The 20,707-nt window shown below is 36.2% G+C and overlaps 1 protein-coding gene across 2 annotated transcripts in view; it reads left to right on the top strand.

Annotated features, from left to right (window-relative positions):
* The window catches only part of PEX7 (peroxisomal biogenesis factor 7), a 77,930-nt gene extending 58,195 nt beyond the window's left edge, over positions 1 to 19,735 (top strand). For both annotated transcript variants that reach the window (XM_047102523.1, XM_047102522.1), the window contains one exon: positions 19,247 to 19,735. In XM_047102523.1, the coding sequence (XP_046958479.1) occupies positions 19,247 to 19,315 (69 nt within the window). In that variant the 3' untranslated portion in view covers positions 19,316 to 19,735. The remainder of the gene's footprint in view (positions 1 to 19,246) is intronic.
* The last annotated feature ends 972 nt before the right edge of the window (positions 19,736 to 20,707 follow it).

Genomic DNA, 20,707 nt, shown 5'->3' with positions numbered 1-20,707 from the left:
GAGTTTGGGGTAACAGATACAAATTTGGGAGCTTTTGGCATAAAAATGATATTAAGAGTCGGGGGCAGATTAAAATTCTCTAGAGAGAGTATATAAATAAAGAAGAAGCTCAGAAGGAATTCTAGAAGTTTGAAAGAAGAGAATCCAGTAAAGGGGATTGAGAAGGAATGGCCAGTAAGATTAAAGAAAAACTAGAAAAGTATAGTATCTTTGAAGTTGAAAGAAGAAAGTAATTCAAGAAGGAAGACACTCCCACGTATTGCTGGTAGAAATATAAAATGTTGCAGTCACTTTGGAAAAGTTGACAGTTTCTTAAAAAGTTAAATGTAAATTTACCATACATTTCAGCAATTACACTCTTAGATAACTAACAAAAAGAGATGAAAATATAGGTCTGCACAAAGACTTGTGTGTGAATGTTCCTAGGCAAAAAGTGGGAGCAATCCAAATGTTAATCAGCTGCTGAAAGGATAAACAATGTGGTATATCAACACAATGGAATACTATTCAGGAGTAAAAAGGAACAGTTTGATACGTGCTACAACATAGATTAATCTCTGAAGCATTATGCTAATGAAAGAAGCTAGATGCAAAGACCATATGATGTATAATTTCATTTATAGAAAATGTCCAGAATAGGTAAATCTGTAGAGATAGAAAGGAGATTAGTGGGTTATTTGGGGTAGGGGATGAGAATGGGAATTGTCTGCAGATGGACACAGAGGATTTTGGGGGGAATGATGGAAATGTTCTAAAACTGAATTGTGGTGATAACTGAACAGCCCTGTAAAGGCACTAAAAATCATTGACTCATACACCTAAAATGGGTAAATTTTATGGTATTTAAGTTTCACCTTGGTGAAGATGTTTAAGAAAAAAAAGAAATGGACATTCTGATATTCCCTAAGATATAAAAAGATGAAAAAGCATTCTTCCACTGTAAAAATAAGAAAAAGTCAGACAAACTACAAAATCAGACTTTGAACCCATCAGAGACCTGAGGTGGTAGGGCAAACAAGTGGCCTGAAGTCCAAGGAGAGATAGACCCCTCCTTCCAAGGAGAGATGGGACACCAGGACTGCTTTACTTGTGGCAGAGCACAGGAAGAAGATACAGCTGCTATACAAATATGAGATCCAGTGGGACAAGAGGACATTGTGTGAACAGATGAGGGATTTCAGCTGAGAGATAAAAATATAAGAAAGAGTCAAATGAAAGAAGTAGTTTATTTATAGTATCAGAGATGCAGTCCTTCAGTGTTCCCATCAGAAGACTCATCAACGAATTTAGAGACAGATAGGTCACTAGAAACTAGCCAAGCTGAAACAATATGAGAAAACAAGAATGAGGGAAATAAAAGAAATAAAAGAGAGCGTCTGGCATCTGTGGGATAATATCACATGTTCTTACATGTACGTAATTGGAGTCCCGAAGGGGAGAAAGCAAATAGGGAAGAAGAAATATTTAAAAACAATTTTCCAAAAATAATAAAAGTCAAACTACAGATTTGAGAATCCCAGAGAGGATTTAAACAAACAAACAAACAAAACAACACATCAAGGTATACCCATATTCAAACTGCTAAAAACCAAAGATAAAAAGAAATTTTTAAAGGCAGTCAGAAAAAAGAAATATCCAGGAGAATCTAGATAAGAATTACAGCAGACTTCATGTCAGAAACTATGTAAGCCACAGGACAGAGGAATGTCTTTTTAAAGTACTGAATGAAGGATGTAAAGAGGGATCTTTTGACTATAAAGAGGAAATTTCAGACAAAAGCTGAGAGCACATCTGTGTTACAAGCAATGTTAAAGGAAGTTCTGTCAGAAGAAATACACTCAGACCAAATGAAAAGAAAGAGGCAGACAGAGGGAAGAGGGGAAGAAGGAAGGATAAAAGAAAGAAGGGAAGGCAGAAATGATGAGAGGGAAGGAAAGGAAGAAGAAAAAAAGAAAATACAGTAAAACCTTGGTTTACGAGCATAATTCGTTCCAGAAATGTGCTTGTTAATCCAAAGCACTTGTATATCAAAGCAAATTTCCCCATAACAAATAATGGAAACTCAAGATGATTCATTCCACAACCCAAAAATATTCATATAAAAATGATTACAATGTTGTAATATAATACATAAAAAATACAAAATATAAAGAAAAATAAATTAACCTGTGCTTCCGTTTGAAAACCTTTGTGGCTGGTGTGATGGAGACAAGAGAGAGGAGGGTTATTGTGTAGGATAACTTTCACTATCACTGACAGAATCACTGCAATCTATTGGCTCAGTGGAATCTTTTTCTTTTCATGCAGCTTTAACAAGGAACCTATCCAATGACACTTGCTTTTGCCTTCTTTTGAGGATTTCACAGGAATGTGACATTGCATTGTCATTAAACAGATTTATTGTTTGCACTGTCACAGCCTTACTCAGGTGGTGCTTTTCTACAAAATTTTGCACTGTTTCCCACATTTTATACATCTCCCTAATATCATTTAAAGTGAGGGATTCCTCCACCTTTTTCTCCTCCTCCTCTGCAGACAAGATGCAGACATAGACTTCTTACAAAATCTTGCAGTTTCAGCCATCGCATACCTCATTTGTACTTCTCGATGATTTCCTTCTTAGCTCCCACTGTAATTGTCTCCTTCTTACTGCCTTTCCTTTCGACCTTTTTCTGCATGGGGGCCATTGTATTTGCTAGCACAGATGTTGACTACAGTACAGTATTAATAAACTCTTGTCATATACTGGATTTAATGTAATTGGCAATAAGGCAGCAGAAGAGAGGGCCTATATCTGCAGGCAGCCTGAGCTAGAGTGAAGCAAAGCATTCCTAAGCTTATTCTTGTATGGAAAAGCAAAGGACTGTCCATAGGTACTTCAAAGTGACAAAAAATACACTAATGCCAGGTGTGGGCACCTTCCAGTGTTCTGAAAAGTCACTGATTTCTGCCAAACACCATGGCCTGAGACCAAGCATCTGAGCATGGGAGATGATCACCCACAATCCCACAACGAGAGAGAGAGAAGAACCATTGACTCAGTTGTGATCATGCGATAATGAGCATCACGTACTACTCATATCGCAAGACATAGCTTGTTTATCAAGTTAAAAATTTATTAGAAATGTTTGCTCGTCTTGTGGAACACTCACAGAACATTACTCGTAATCCAAGGTTTTACTATAACTGGAAATGGCAAAAAGTAAGTAAATATATAAGACAGTTTTAAACTTAACATTAAGTTTTGGCCTAAAACAAAAATAGGATTGTATGCAATATATTTGCATATAGTATATTATATAATTTATAGTATATGCAAAAGTTAAATGTATGACAACAATAAAACAAGAAAGAGGAATTGGAACTACACTATTATAAAGTTATTACTATATATAAAGTCATATAATATTTGAAGGTAGATTGTGATAAATTCAAGATGTATATTGTAAACCCCATGTTAACCTCTAAGAAGTTTTAGAGAAGGAGCTATAACTATTAAGCTAATAGTGGAGATAATTATGAAAAATATCAATTATCTCAGCATAATCAAGGCCATATAGAAAAACCTACATCCAACATTGTGGTGAAAAACTGAAAGCTTTTCCTCTAAGATCAGGAATAAGACAAGGATGCTTGCTTTCACCATTTCTATGAAACACAGTATTGGAAGTTTTAGTTAGAACAATCAATCGAGAAAAAGAAAAAAAAATGCATCTAAATTGAAAAGGAAGAAGTAAAATTAATTTCTTTTTGCCAAGGACATGATCTTATATGTGGAAGCCTTTAAATCAAAGTATTCAAAATTATACTAAATGTAAATGTTCTAGGTGTGCCTGGATGACTCAGTGAGTTCAGGCACCATGTTGGGAATTGAACTTACTTAAATAAAGAAGGAAGGAAGGAAGGAAGGAAGGAAGGAAGGAAGGTGGGGAGGAAGGAAAGAAGGAAGAAAGGAAGGAAGAAAAAAGAAAAGAAAGGTAAATGATCTAAACATCCAAATTAAAAGACATTAAAAGTGGTAGATATGTGAGAGATTTTGAGAAACTCACTAGGTCCAGACTATTGGATTTGGGATTCAAAGAAGCTTTCTAACTCCCAAGTTCTAGGATCTAGTTACTTTCTGTATATTTTCAGTGATGAATTTGTCTATGCTTCTCCCTGTGAATTTGTCTTTAAAAATTTATTATTCTTTTTTTCAAACTAAGATGATGACCTCAACCAATATGTTTTACATATCTAGCATGAGCACATTTTAACACAAATATTTGTATTGTTTATATTATTAATTTATGTTTTTGCCAAGTAGAATTTAACTCCTTTGTAGGGAGATACTAGTTAAGTTCTTGGTGCATGTCCCTATTTTTCTCACACTTACTTTATCTCAGTTATCTATTGCTATAAAACAAACTCTCCCACAACTTAATGACTTAAACAATAATTTTCTTTGCTTACAATTCTGTGAGTCAGCAATTTGGGCTGGGCTCAGCCAGGCAGTTCTGTTGGTCTCACCTTGGGTCCCTCATGTGACTCCGGTCACCTGGTGACTTAACTAGAGTTGAATGGTCTAAGGTGGCCACACTCACGTGTCTGGGGTGTAGTGCTGGTTGTCATCTGTGTCACGTGTCCCCAGATGAGCTCAGGCTTCTTCACTTAGCAGGTGTAGATTTCCAACAGGGCAAGAGTAAAAGCTGCCAGGTATCTCCAGCACTAGATTTAGAAGTTCACACAGCAGTCCACCTGTGGCAAAGCAAGTCACGAGGCCAGCTCAGAGTCAGAGAGTAAGAAAAATAGACTCCGTTTCTTGGTGGGAGTAGCTGCAATGAATTTGTAGCCATTTAAAAATCCATCACATTAACCTTTTGTTGGTATAGTTGGCAGTTTAAGTTATTTTTGACATATTTATCCTTTATTCTCACAATATGTGGTCAGGTTTACTGATTGCATGTTAATTTCACCCTTTGTTCATATTTTATTCCCTTAGAAAGTATCTTTCTCTCACCTTTTAGAAAGTACCTTCCCATCTGTTTTTAAAAATTTGTTGTCTCTTGTGATCTTAACAGCCATAGGACTTTGCTGACGTTATTTTAGGTCTTTGTGTCTTAATATATTCTTTATCTTAAGAGAGATTTATCTGAGTTCTTGTATTTCTAATGCCTTTTTCTTTTTTTAGCGTCTCTTTTCTTAGAGATCTGAAAAATGAGATCCAAAAGCATTCTTGTGTTATACCTCCTTTCTTCTTGACAGACGTAAGATCTTGTCTTTAAAGGTTTAAAACTTGACAAATAAGTACCTCGGGTCATTCTTTGAGGATAATTGCTGAAAAATGCTCTATGCCCCCTCTTGTTAACCAGGCTGAAGTTATCTTTCAGTTCAGAAAATTTTTCTTTGATTTTTTCCCCTCTGATCATGATTTGTACAGCTCTGGCATTTTCTCTTTTCTCTCTTATCCTTATTACTTCTAAATTAGATACGCTTTTTCTGTTTTTAGACATATGATCCTAGACCTATAATATTCCCGTTTGTATAATTAGAATTTTCTGTATTAATATATTTTTAGAATTCCTGACTTTGTGCTCTGCAGTATCAACCTTGCTCCTTTGAATGCTCATTGACATTTAATTTAGTACTTATAATCTGAGAATAGGTTTACATATTGTTACACATTCCTTTTGGGTGACAGTTATTTCTCTTTTTAATGTCTTTTAAGGTAGACATTAGTTCATTCCAAAATATAATCTCTATGTTCCATGAAGTTGATCTTTTTTTTCTCATGATGAAATTGGGAAATAACATTCAGAAGAAAGAGAAAAGATTTCCATAATCATGCCACTTTAGAAAGAATCTCTGTGATACCATATTAGTATGTTTCTTTCCAGTCTTTTTTTTTTTTTTTTTTAGAAATTTTTATTTGAAGTGTAACATCCCTGTTGGAAAATGCATTTATTTATTTATTTATTTATTTAGTTAGTTAGTTAGTTAGTTAGTTATTTAATTTATTTATTTATTGAAAATGCACATATTTTAAGTAAGCAGCTCAATTAAGTTATCAAGAAAGGACCACACCTGTGTAACCTCATTCAGGTGAAGATATAGAGCACTACCAGCATCCTAGAAAGCTCTCTTGTGTTTCCTCCCACATCTTGCCCCCTTATCCTTCCCCAAAGTAACTACTCTTCCAGTCATTTTCCATATATATGCATATTTTTCATAGTTATGGTTATATAGGTAGATTTATCTTCTGGGACTCCTAAAATTCTTGATAAATATAATCTCAATTGAGTGGATATCCTAGGCTATCCATGATAGGAACATGTATGCACTAAAAAAAAAATTTGTTTAATTGGGCAAAAGAAATTTTGTATATTTTCATTTTGTTTCAGTGGAAGATGCTTAGATTTGGTTCTGATTTAAACTAGTTCTATAGATGTGTTTTTAAAAGTGCCTTTGACTTTGTTGACATTTTAGTAAGAAAATATTAGGAATACATACATATATTGAAACATTATATTGTACACCTAAAACTAACATAATGTTATATGTCAGTTAATCTCAATTAAAAAATAAAATTATAATGAAATTTTTAAAAATCAGGTGTCATTTAAAAATTCAGCTCAGGAGCGCCTGGGTGGTTCAGTCAGTTGAGCGTCCGACTTCGGCTCAGGTCATGATCTCACGGTTTGTGAGTTCAAGCCCCACATCAGGCTCTGTGCTGATATCTTAGAGCCTGGAGCCTGCTTTAGACTCTGTGTCTCCCTCTCTCTTTGCCCCTCCCCCACTCACACTTCTCTCTCTCTCTCTTTCTAAAAAATAAATAAACATTTTTTAACAATTAAAAAAAGATTCTTTCTCCCCTTCCCTCAGCCCCTCTCTCCTACTCACATGCTCTCTCTAAAATAAAATTTTAAAAAAATTTTAAAAAATATTCTTTCTCTCTCCCTCTGCCCCTCTACCCCACTCCCCAGCTCTCACTCTCTCTCTCTCTCTCTCAAAACTAAAAATAAATTTAAAAAAATTCAGCTCATATTTTGATTCAAACTTTTATGTCTACAATCTTAGATGTAGGTTGGTAGTGCATAAAAATATTTTGAAATTCTCAGTGTGAGGTTGGAAAATTTGATTTTAGAAGAAGACCAGCATTGTTGGTAGTAGGATAACCATATCTTTTTCACTTTTTATGTGAGGTGATATTTTCTACATTTGTCACAGACTGGCTTTAGAGTTGAAAAAGAACATGTGCCAGAAGCATCCAGTGTCCTCAGGCATTCGTCTCTGTTGTTTCCTTTTTGATGCTTTCATAGTTGTGTGACTTTTAGCTTAAAATTCTGGGGGCGCCTGGGTGGCTTGGTCGGTTGAGCATCCGACTTCGGCTCAGGTCATGATCTCACGGCCCATGAGTTCGAGCCCCGCGTCGGGCTCTGTGCTGACAGCTCAGAGCCTGCAGCCTGTTTCAGATTCTGTGTCTCCCTCTCTCTCTGCCCCTCCCCTGTTCATGCTCTGTCTCTCTCTGTCTCAAAAATGAACAAACGTTGAAAAAAAAATTAAAAAAAAAATTCTGTAACAAGGGCCAGTTTTCCCCCAGGTGTAAAGCATTCCCAGGCTCAGCTTTGTAGGTTCTTGGATGTGTTCCTAAGTCGGATGTGTTACCCTGTGTCTACAGCCTACTGTGCTTCATAGACAACCCTTAGCAGTGAGAACTTCCAGAATTGTTCCCACCTTAGTCTCTGCTGCCTCTGGGATCCCAATCCTGAATCATGCACTTTTCTTACCTCCTTGTCATTGTTTGTGAAAAACCAGGCAAAATTGCTGACTTGGCACACTACAGTTTACTTTTTCAGAAAAAAATTTCATCTGGGTTCTTGGTCCTACTCAACTTACCTTTGAAGTCGCTTTGATTTTTTCAAAAATCTCATGTTTTGTGCGCATTCTCCACATCTTTTCTCAGCCTTCCACAGTATCATGAACACTCTGAACATTTGACTTTACTTCCTACTTGATTGTAAAAATAGACAAGAATGAATAAATATCTTCTTCCATCTCTATGACCTCACAATATTTATGTTCTATCTCTGTTTCCCCTTCTCTCCAGCGGGTGCCTGATTTTCTCACTGGCTTCTTCATCCAGGTCTTTCCTCCCTCAGTTGTACACTGTGTTTCAGATCTTCATTCAGTTCTGTTGTCTATTTTCAAAACTCACTTGGCCTCACTGTCATATCTCCCTACCAGTAAATTTGGGTTTTCTTCCGTTATTAGACATCAAGAATTAGTAGGTTTACCTGCTGCTTTTAGTTTCTCAAAATCATCATTCTCTTTTTAAGCCCCTATGTCAGTCTGCCTCTCATCATTCAATTGAAGTTAAGCCCAAAGAGGTCACCAGTAAACTCCTAAAAACCAAGTTAGCCTTTTCTCACACTTCTTTCTTCTTTATCTATTAAAGAAAAATCTTCCCCTCCTATTACTTTAATGCTAATTGTGCTGACCTCATCTTCCTAACCCCTTTGCCAAATGTCTTTATCTCCTTTGCCAGTTTCTTCCTTACAATCCTTACAAAAGTAGACATTCTTCAATATCCAATTCTTAGTCCTCTTACTTGTATGTACCTTTTCCTTGAAGCTGTCATTTTATTATATGCTAGTGATTCTTGTCCCATGTATCCAATCGTGTTTACTGTATGATCTCAATAGATGTCTTACTTTTTTTCCTCTGGTATTCTTAATTGATTGCGTGATGGGCTAGACCTGAGAGTCATTCTAGTTTTCTTGTCTCCCTAAATTCAAGTGTGCATCAAGTTGATGAATTTTTCCTCACCAATATCTCTGAAATCTGGACCATTCGTTCCCTTCTAGCTCTATTGCCTTAGGTAAGCATGTATTAGTATCTCTGCTGTGGTTACCACAATAATCTCCTAACTGGTCCCTAAACTCTTTTCATCATTCCATTGATTCTCAACACTGCTTCAGGGGAGAGCTTTCCATAATGCAAATCTGTCCTTTGTCGGTGGCTTCATTAAAGGTAGGAGCAAGATGAGAATCACCATCTTTACTACTGATCGTCAACATGGTTCTAAAAGGTATAGCCAGTCAGTAACAGAAGAAAACAAGATAGGATATAAATATCTTTAAAAGGTAGAAATATTGACATGGCGTTCTTCATTTTGACTCCATATGATTGTCAGTGTTATAATCCAGAACATCAGCTTTGAACCTATTAAAAACAATGAGAGAGTTCAATAAGATCAGTAAAAATAAACATACAAAAATGAATACTGTGTAGATGTCAATAATCATCAGAAAATCAAATGGTAAAAATTACTTTTGCGGGGCAACAACTGTGTGTGCATGTGTGTGCATTTGTGTGATGATATGCAGAGGAAAACAAATTTTAAATGTGCAGGATTCTAGGTAAAGAAATTATGTGTATTTATCAAGAGACCTTTAAAAAGGTTAGAATAAGTGAACAGACCTACCATGTTCCTGCAACAGGGTACTTTTTTTTTTTCCCTCATCACTGTCCTATGTGTTTCTCATCTCGTAAAGATACTGCATTTGCCTCCCAGCAGGTCTTTCTCATTTTGGCACTCACCACCCTACTTACATGCCTGCTTTAATTTACAAATCAGCATAGTTAAATTATCACCTTTAGCATGTCATCTAGAAACCTGCAAGAGGCAGCCCATTACCTTCAAGATAGAGTCTGAATTTCTAATCTTGCTTTTAAGATTCACTGTAATCTGTATTGCTTTCTATTTTTTTTTTAATGTTTATTTTTGAGAGAGAGAACGCATGTGGGGTAGGGCCAGAGAGAGAGGGGGACAGAGGATCCAAAGCGGGCTCTGCACTGACAGCAGAGAGCCTGATGCAGGGCTTGACCATATGGACCATGAGATCATGACCTAAGCGAAAGTGGGATGCTTAATGGACTGAGCCACCCAGGTGCCCCATATAATCTCTATTGCTTTCTAATTTTATTTCCCACTATCCTATGTAATCCCTCTATTACCTACCAGTTGTATTTTGTTATTTGTCATCTCCATATTTCTTCTGCCTGTACAAAGTATTTCTGCCTTTCAAAGTCCAGAACAAGTTGTTCTCTTCCTTCTCTTCTTTGCTTTTTTGCTTCAGTAAATATTTGAGCGCCAACTCTCTACCAGGAGATACATAGTAGATTAATGCAAACTACTTGATGTATATCTACTAAATAAATATTGAACGAATGAGCGAGCGAGTGAGTGAATGAATGAATGAAAAGAATTTGTTTTAGTATATCCGTCAACTCTTTCCTTACTTTTACTTAAACTCCATAATCATTAACATGATAAACTATGTTCTTCTCTATAGTCATTCCTACTATAAGTTGGTAGAGTAGGTAAAACATGTTCTTTCTCTAGCTCATAATTTAATACACTTCAACATAATAACCAGTCTGCCTTTTCCAAATTTAGAATTGACCGTTAGAGATTTTTTTTCATTCTCTCCATATCCTTCTGCCTGTTTCTTTTGTTCGTTTTTACTAAAGAGGCCATATGTCATACAGATAATTACAATAAATTGAACAAGTTTCCCAAGGGCAAAAGCAATTGTCCACAAAATTGAGAGAAAAGAGTATAATGAGAGAAAAGGAATAGGAATAAAATAGGAATAAATAGGAAATGGGAAACTTGTCAGTACACTAAATCTCTTACTGGGACAGTAGGAATTCTTTCTTATATTAACAGCCATATTAAATCATTTGAAATAAGTTACCTTATCAGTGGCCTGTGTAAACATTTGAATACAATGGAAAGAATTGATAACATTAAGGACTATAAATGCATTTTCTAAATTATACATGTATTTAAAGCTATTTTCATTACAAGGTTTCCTTTTCCAAAATTTGCATTTCTATAACCATTATTATTCTGGATGTTCTATAAGAGGTCTTATTTGATCCACCAGTGGTATATTTTTATTATAAACTTTCTATCGACTGGATTTGTTTATTTAATATCCTTGGGCCTGCTGTAGAATCTAGCCAGTACTTTGCACATAGGAAATGCTGAAATATTTGTATAATACAGTTGCTCCCAAGCATTCTGTGTGTGACATTGTCATGATGTGTATGCCATAGCTGTATTTAGAAATTAATAGGCTATATTGATAATACATTTCTATTCCATTTTTAAAGAAGCCTTCATTATATGGTTTAAAGAATTGACATAGCAGGAAATTCGTATTTCTAATTAGTGTGCTTATTCCTCAAACTTAGAAATACTTGTTTTGCTATCAAAAGTGAAAATAAAATACCTAAAAATATAACTTATATGGAACTTTATCCTATTAGTTATTCATTATGTAGAAGATAGAAGATTTTAAAAATAATGATGAATAAGATTCTGTCTTCAAGTTTCACATTAAGTAAAGAAATATAACATTTTGACAGACTACTTTTCCTCTAACGTTGATAACTATAATTTTGAGTTTTAACAAGAAGATGTGCATTTTGATGTCAGATGAAAGGGAATTCAGACAGCCTAGGGATGACACATACTACGGTAGAGGCTTGCAGGTTAAGGAATCAATTTTCCGCTTGAATATCCTTGGGCAGAAGGGGCTGAGTCCGCAGGCTCCGACCCCGTGGTGTCCACATACACACTCACCGTCAGGGGAGAGGGTCAAACGAGATAGGCCTTGGCAGCCAGCCTTCATGAAACCCTAGATGGGAGTCAGACACGAGTCAGAAAAAAGCCTATCTCAAAAGATTAAGAGTTTCATCTGAGAAGTTACAATGCAATTTAGCTGTCTTAAAGCTAGAACTTTTAGTCCTTCATTTATTTGTATTTATTCCACTGCCTAGAACACGTCCCTTCTCTCCAGTGTGTCCCTACCCCCACAAACAATAGCAACAACAAATGCTGTCTGTCTGAGGCACATTTCTCCTGGAAGCCGCAGCTTAGATGATGTTTCTCCCTGAATACATCCACTTTCCTCACATTTGGTTATAGTGACCCCTTCCCTACTTGTCCTGGACGCTATAATTCCTCTATCGTTGCCCACATCTCGCTGCATTGTCAGTGTCTGTTTACTTATTCATTTCTCTGCTGGACTCCAGATCTGTGGAGTCAGAGATCAGGACCATCTTGTTTACTGTAGTGTCCTCAGCATACTTCTGACGGAGGACATGCTCAATAAATATTTGTTAAATAAATGAATATATATGTGTGTGTGTGTGTGTATATATATATATATATATATATGTACATATGAATTATGTTTTTTATGGCTTTGTAATGCAGAGGAATAGTTGACGAACAGTTCCTGGGACATAAAAGAAAGCTGTGTGTGAAGTCTCTTTAAATAATATTCATGACACTCAAAAATCCTGTAAAACCTATACAACCTATTGCCTTCACTGAGATCTCTAACCTCATACCTGACTAGGTGCTCCTCCCCATGAATGAGACCCTACCCCAGAAAATCCTTGGAGGAGGAAAACCAGTGCTCAAACATGCATTCATTCATTCATTCATTCATTCAACAGGATTTACTAGTTTTACCATATATAAAACGTAAGGAGTACAGATTTGGTCAAGATAGATAATTGCTGACTAAAAAAAGAAAACCCTCTTCAGGTTTAATTACACAAAAATGTTTACATCCGTATGTGAATGTTGTTAGAAAACAGAAACCGTATTACCCAGCATGCTTTCATTTTCTTCCTGGTCATCATAAAGCAACAGGGCCTGATTTATTGTACAAGTGTTGTAATGTGTTCAGCTCTAATGCCTGAAAGCTTTTGCTCTATTTGTCCCTTTTATAACAGACTTTTTCCCCCTAAATCTGTATTTTATTTTATCCTGTGCATTAATCTCTAAACCACTTCAGTCCATTTAGAACTCAACAGGATGGGGTGTCTGGGTGGCTCAGTTGGTTAAGTGTCCCACTCTTGGTTTCGACTCAGGTCATGATCTCAGGGTTCATGGGATCAAGCCCGGCTTGAGGTTCTGCACTGGACGTGGAACCTGCTTAGGATTCTCTCTCTCCCTGTCTGTGCCCTCCTCACTCACACATTCTCTCTCTCTCAAAATAAATAAGCTTTAAAAAAAAAAAACCTCAACAGAGTGCAAATATCAAATAAAATAAATAAAAATATTGGTTTTAACCATAGCTTACATGATTAATACAATTTTCTCATGTTTTTAAGTAGAAATTCTGGATTCTGGCTCATGCAGAACAGGATCACGAAGCTACATAAACTCTGGGTGTAGGAATGCTTCAGGGAGGGCTGGTGTTTTTCTTCAAAGATAGTTTAGTCGTGTTTCTTTTTCCTTAGTTCTCCTCTCAATTCGCTATCTTCCTACCACATATCAACCTACCAGATTTGAACCTTAAATTTTATTTATTTTTTTAATTTTTTTATTTTATTTTATTTTATTTTTTGAACCTTAAATTGTAAATAAATGTGAAAATATGGCACAAGATGTTTTCCATTATATTAGTGGCAGATGAACTTTTTCTTTCTCAAGAAAGGAAGAAAATTTTCCCTCAAGAATATTTGAATCCGGGGCGCCTGGATGGCTTGCTCAGTTAAGCATCTAACTCTTGATTTCGACGCAGGTCATGATCTCACGGTTCATGGGTTTGAGCCCTGAATCGGGCTCTAGGCTGACAGTGTGGAGCCTGCTTGGGATTCTCTCTCTTTCCCTCTCTCTCTGCCCCTCCCCTGCTCGCTCACTCATGCTGTCTGTCTGTCTCTCTCAAAATAAATAACTAAAAAAAAAAAAAAAAAAAAAGAAGAAGAAGAAGAATATTTGAATCCTACTAAATTTGGGATTTTTTTTTAATCAGCAGCAAAAAAATTCCTGCACTTGACAAAAGCCCAGTTAAGAAAATTGATATACATCAGGCGTTCTCTATCTGGGGTTCTCCATTCTGGCTGCATTTTAGAATGTTCCCTAGGTGATTATAATACTCAGCTGGGGAATGCTCTGGATTAACTTCTTTTGAGAATCTGAAGAAAATGATTGATTCTTTCTACCCTCCCACCAAAATATATATACACACAAAATGTTGCATTTACAGACTCTCTAAATTCCCTCTGTGAGCTTGATTTGGAAATCCCAGGCTGTACATCAGCCCTGGGTGATACCAATGAAGCTGACCCCCAGTACCACACTTTGAGAACCAGTGCTTTGAGGATAGGGACCAGCCCTCTGTGTTTTCACAAGTCTCCCACATAATTTAGTGTGCTTTATCACACTAAAGCTTGAGAACCACTGCCCTAAAGAAAGACTTCCAGAAAACGACAGTTGAATAGAATGCTTTTGGCTTATTTCAGGGTTAGATGTTTGAAAAAACAGCCATATGAAGAATGACTTTGTATTTTTTGTAAAACCACTCTTTCGGCACTGAATGACTTTTGTGATGGGAGCATGTTATATATTTCTCTTATAGCCAGTCAAGTGGTAGGAAAAATTTTATCTCCTCCAATGAACTCGTAAAATGATCATGATATCTGCATATCTGACATTATCATTTGCTTTTTTTTTTTTTCTTTGCCTTTGCTGCCAGGAGATGTAGAGCTCAATTTCATGCCCAATTTTAGCAATTATTCTTAGCTTTGTTTTCTAGCATAATTATCTGCCTATTCTTTCATTTCATGTTTGTTCTTTTAATGAAATGGCTTTTCTGTTACCATGTTATCTCCTGTGAGAAAGCAAGGGTCGTTACATTCTATAGAAATAAATAATGGTTACCCTGTCGAGGCAAATAAGCTATATTCCTGTCTGTGGCCATGTTAAAGAATAATTTCAAAACAGCGATCATGACTCTCACACAGATGTATTATGAACATGGGTTAAAGATTTATGCAACTCATGATAGATTTTACAACTAGCTCAGAAGAACCAAAGAACAGACATATATAGACAATCACTGAATGCTGAGATGCACCTACTAATAGGTGCAAAACTGGTCGATACCCACAGGGCAATAAAGTGTAATGGTTGGAATTCACTCTGGGGGGTAGGAAGAAGCATCAGTTGCAGGTCCACAGGACAACATTCACTTGCAACTTTAATGGATGAGAATCATTTGATTACTATCAGTTTTCTATGACTTTCAGAGCTGTAAAATAATCCAGTCAAAGACAGTGAAAGGCATAGACCCCTAGAGAATCAGGAATCCTGTGGGGCCCTAGGACAATGCCAGCATTTCCCCAAAACAACACCTAGCAATCTTTTTGCTGATGGCCGTCTTTCAGTTTTCCTGACAGCAAGGTAATGGGCAAGGAAGTGAGTCCTCATATCCGAGACTGAAACTGAGAAAGAGGATCTTTAGTAGATGAGAAAGGAGATACCCTATTATCGTCTTCTTCTCATTCTGTATCCCGGGTGTGGCCTTGAAGGAGTCATCATAGCCAAGAGTGCCTTCCTGGAGACGGGAGGGAAAGATGGCTTTTGTCGTGAAAAAGCAGGATAGGAGCTAGGAAAGATTCCTCACTTTGTGTGACCGGCTAAAGAATGAGTCAGTCTCTTCCTGTAAAGCAGATTGTTTATTTTCATGGCATTCGTTCTACTTTTCTATCTTTTGGTCTTTTTGTTAACCCTTATTTTTAGCAAAGTATTTTTTTTAATGTCTTTCAGGCTGGCCTCAGATGGGTAATCAGGGACATTAAGAAAGAGCCTGTGTTTCCTCTCAGTCACAGAATTAAGTGGGAAGGAGAGCCTCCAGAGGCCATTGAGGTGGTGGTGGTCATTAATGAGAGCCCTACCCACACCGCCAGGAACCACACCGTCATCTTTCCTTACCAGGAGATCTGCTGTGCCTGCCTACCTCAGAGAGTCAGGAGCCTCTTTGTTGGTTTAGTAAAGTGCTTTTCTTCTTACATCATCATCATTATTATTATTATTATTATTATTATTATTATTATCATTATTTTAAGTAGACTTCACACCCAGCGTGGAGCCCATTGCTGGGCTTGAACTCACAGCCACCCAGGCATCCCAGTATTGTTTTTTATTGTAAGCTTTTTTAAACTTGTAGCTGGGGGTTAATTAATCAGTTAATGGAGAAATATTATTTGCATTAATTTGAATCAACTATTCATAATTCTGTATCATTGCAGTTTGGGGTCTTTTTGATATACCAATTAACTTATAGATTTGTGAACATTTACTGATTCATTGGCCTTGACATTTTTTAGTTATTGTAAGTTGAGTAAATAACATATGGAAAGGTCTAGCACTTGAAAAAGTATACATAGATCAGATAGGGGTAAATTAATATAATGATCTTTGTATCCCATGATATAAAAACTTATAATTGCAGGATTAGACAGATAAGAAATGTCAGTTTGCCTTTTATGAAGCACTGTTTATAGTGGACAGACTCCATTGATTGAGGTTCTGGTTCCAGCTCTGCTACTCTAGTATGAACATGAGAACACGATAATCTCTATAATCTTAATCTGTAAAATACATTATTTGAGCTAGTATCTATTGAGTCACTATTGTTATACCAAGACATGATCTATGCCCTCAAAGAGCTGAAGACACATAGCAATAAATACATACAGCCGAATAGTGCAGGTGCTATGGATGACAGAAAGTGATGCTTAAATGATTCTTCAGAAGAGAGGTATCATCTCCAGGCAGAACAAGGCAAGGAGGAGACAGAAGGAGAGGGAGAAGAGAGGTTACTCAGGAGGGGATTGGGAAAAGGACAAGAGCACAAGGACAAGAGGCCCAGACTTGACTGTAGGCTCTGCAATAAGAAACAAAAGAAGTAGGTAGCAACCAGATGTTGAAGAGTCTGGTATTTAATGCTGAAATTAAAAAGTTTGACTAAAAGGTCTCTACTATTCTCTATAGTTGGGATTCTGATCTAAAATACTGTTATTGAGTGATAAGGAGTTAATATATTCAGATTAATCTGAGGGGTTCTTGGATGCAGTCAGTTGACAGCCAGATGATTAGACTGTCCACTAAGACTTTGAGTTCCCTTGTGAAACTTGTAGCCTTTGTAACCATTAAAGGATGGGAAATTGAGTGAAAATACCTTTAGTCAAAATCTCTCTCATGCCACTTCATCCTTCATGTCACTGTCTACATTTTTTCTTGTATTGTTTTTTTATTGTGAAAAATTTCAAGTGCCTAAAAAGTAAACAGAATAGGATAATGGACTTCCATTACCCAGCATAACGATGATCAACATTCTTGTTTTATTTATTCCACTACTCATGTCCCATCCCCATTCAGTTATTATTATTATTGCCATTATTATTCTTACTACTTCTAGGTATCATTCATATACACCAAAATGTACAAGTCTTAGATATATGTTTTGACAGATACACTCTGTAATCTACATCCCAGTGCAATAGAGAACATTTACATCTTCCTCCAAAATTCCCTTTTATCTCTTTCCAGTCTCTCCCTATCCCCATATCCACCTCCAACTAAAACAAAACAAAACAAAACAAAACAAAACATGACCCTATTTTTTTTTACCTTAGATTAAGTTCTGCCTGTTTTAGAATATATAAGATATATATATATATGATGATGATATATATTATGTTTTCTTCTTAAAGGTTTATATGTTTAGCTTTTATGTTTAGGTTTATGGCCCACCCACTGGAAATTATTTTTTGTTTATGGTGTGAAGTTGGGGCTGAGGTTCATTTTTTTTTTTTTTTCCCATATGGATATCCAGTTCTAGCACCGTTAGTTGTAACGACTTTCCTTTCTCTATTGAATTGTTTTGGTACATTGGTTGAAAAGGTATTTTCCAAGTCTGGAGTCTATTCCTGAACTCTCTTCTGTTCCTTGATCTACTTGTATATCCTTATACCTATATTGCACTGTTCTGATTACTATAATTTTATGGTAAGTCTTGAGTCAGGTAGTGTAAATAGTACAGTTTTGTTGTTCTTTTTCAAGATTCTTTTGGCTGCTCTGGGTCCTCTACATTTCCACATAAACTTTAAAATTCATCTTGTCCGTTTTCATTAAAAAATCCTTCTGAGATAATGAATTATTTACAAATTATTGGGGGGGGTAGAATTAAATTGTTAATGATATGGAACCCATGAACATAGTTCCTCATTTATTTAGGCCTTCTTCAATTTCTCCTAGCAGTGTTTTCATTTTTAGTGTGGCTGTTTTGCACGTCTTTTGTTAAATGTGGTAGTATTTTGTTATTTGATACTATTGCAAATGAATTTTTGAATTCTGCCCTGCTAGTATATAGAAATACGGTTGATTTTGTATGTTAATCTTATACTCTGATACATTGTGATACTCACAAGGTTTTTAACACAGTTCCTGAGCACCATGGACTTTCTTCTCTTCATGTTTTTATGTTTTTTTAGACCTAAATTTCCTTGTCTCCCATGTCTGCCCCTAAAGAGGGCCAGTGTGAATGCCACAGCATTTGTGAAGTCTTCTGACACCACCCCACTTGGATTAAGATAGTTCCTCCTCTGAGAGTCTCTATTAGAGGACTTCCCACTTTGGGTCTTGTGTGAACCATTCTGTGAAGGCAAGAGCCATACTTTATCTCCTTTCTATCCCCATAATACCTAGCATGGTGCTTTGGTTCCCAGTTTACGAGTGGGTTTTTTCAACATTTACCTTGGGACACAGAGGGGATTATTTGGTTCGGAGGTGAGGTGGGGCCCAGGTAAGGTCATAGGGGACAGGAAATCCTTACAGGCAAATTCTATCAATTGGAAACAATCCGTGAAGTGTATCTGAAAAAGGGAAAATAGACCTTCCTATTTAAAATAATGGTTACCAGTGGGTGAATCTACTCCCACTTTAAATGACTTCCGCATTTGCTGCCTATCTGGAACATTTGTAGATTATGTTTCTTTTCTTTCTTTTTTTCATTTTTTTAAATTTATTCTCAAGTCAGCTAACATACAGTGTAGTCTTGGCTTCAGGAGTAGATTCCAGTGATTCATCACTTATATACAACACCCAGTGCTCATCCCAACAAGTGCCCTCTTCAGTGCCCATCACCCATTTTCCTCACCCCCATCGACCCTCAGTTTGTCCTCTGTATTTAAGAGTCTCTTATGGTTTGCCTCCCTCTCTGTTTTTATCTTATTTTTCCTACCCTTCCCTTATGATCATCTGTTACGTTTCTCAGATTCCACATATGAGTGAAATCAAATGATTTCTCTGACCTATTTCACTTAGCATAATACCCTCCAGTTCTATCCACGTTGTTGCAAATGGCAAGATTTCTTCTTACTTTTTGTTTTCTAGGTGGCTGATTGTGCTTGGGATGAAACGATAAAGATATATGATCCTGTTTGCCTTACTATGCCTGCTTGAGATACACTCCTCCAGTCAGAAACAAAGGAGATTATCTGAGAACTACTTAACAGGGAATAAATGAACTATTAATGACATAGATATGCTTTTATATGCTATGCAGATTTCAAATTTTAAAAATTGACCCTGGAATCAGTTTTGAGGCAGCTGATAAAGACTTTGGTTCACCATATAAGCCTGGTACATAAGCCATATTTCTTAAAATCCTAAGAAATAATTGATGTGATGCAATATCTTGTAGTATCCATTAAAGTGTAATCTCTGTGTTATAAAGTGGATTAAAATATGGGAGATCTGTAGATTATATTGTTAGTGATATATTTCATTTTTAATTTGCCACTTTTGATGTAAAATATAATCACTGCTGTTGGTAAAAATCAAAATAAACTACATCTCTTGATTACTTATGATTTTATGACATCCTATCAAGGTTGCTTTTTCTAACATAGTATACATATGAATATAGTGCTATATGTAATATAGAGGTATCTATGGTTCAGTAACAGGGCTCTAATATAGATTTGATTTATTCAGCAATATTTATTGAGTGTCTACTGTGTTCTTGACATAGAGACTGAATGAGACTGTCTCAAGGATGGGAGGCATGCTTTAAGAACATGGAATGCTATGAGTTAAGAGCTTACATGTTTTTTATATTTATTCACATCTTTTTAGGTAATATAAGCTTTGCTGTATATTTCTGTTTCCTGCTTTTCTACCATCAAATTTTTTAAAAAATTGGTCACTGGGAAAAAAGTGTTAGGTTCTAATAAGTTTCAAGCAGTTGCCCTTGAAAGTAGCCCTAGGTAATACTATAAACCCTCCTTAGTACCGCCCTAAATCTCCTTGAAAAATCCCTAAGTGCAGATGACCTGTAAAAACAAAATGTGTGGAAAGGGAAAAATTGGTAAAACAAGCAACTATATAATATGATATTTTGTCATTAAATTTTTAACAAGGTTTTGAGGATTCTTAATTTTTTTAATGTTTATTCATTTTTGAGAGAGCACAAGCAGGGGAGGGGCAGAGAGAGCAAGACAGAATCCCAAGCCGGCTCCAGGCTCTGAGCAGTCAGCACAGAGCCTGATGCAGGGTTCGAACTCACAACTATGAGATCATGACCTGAGCAGCAGTCAAAGCCCAACCCACTGAGCCACCCAGGCACCTCACTGAGGATTTTTAAAAAGCAAAATATACTTGCAGTAATCACAACAAAAATAAATTAGAACCTATGTATATTTCCTAATTAACATATTTACATTGCACATTTACTTGTTCCAGAAAAAAAATGACAGCTTACAACATACAAAAAGAAGATGACACAAAAGATAGAAGAAAAGGAGACATAAAGTGAAGCCATGAGTGGAGCTTAAAAATTTATGCCTTGGGGAG

This window comes from Lynx rufus, unplaced genomic scaffold (genome assembly GCF_022079265.1).
Source record: "Lynx rufus isolate CCGP_SWC_20201006 ecotype Redwood Valley unplaced genomic scaffold, mLynRuf1.p SCAF_6, whole genome shotgun sequence".
Lineage (NCBI taxonomy): Eukaryota > Metazoa > Chordata > Mammalia > Carnivora > Felidae > Lynx > Lynx rufus.
Note: the sequence above shows the minus strand (reverse complement) of the source record. Positions and strands in the feature narration are given on the sequence as shown.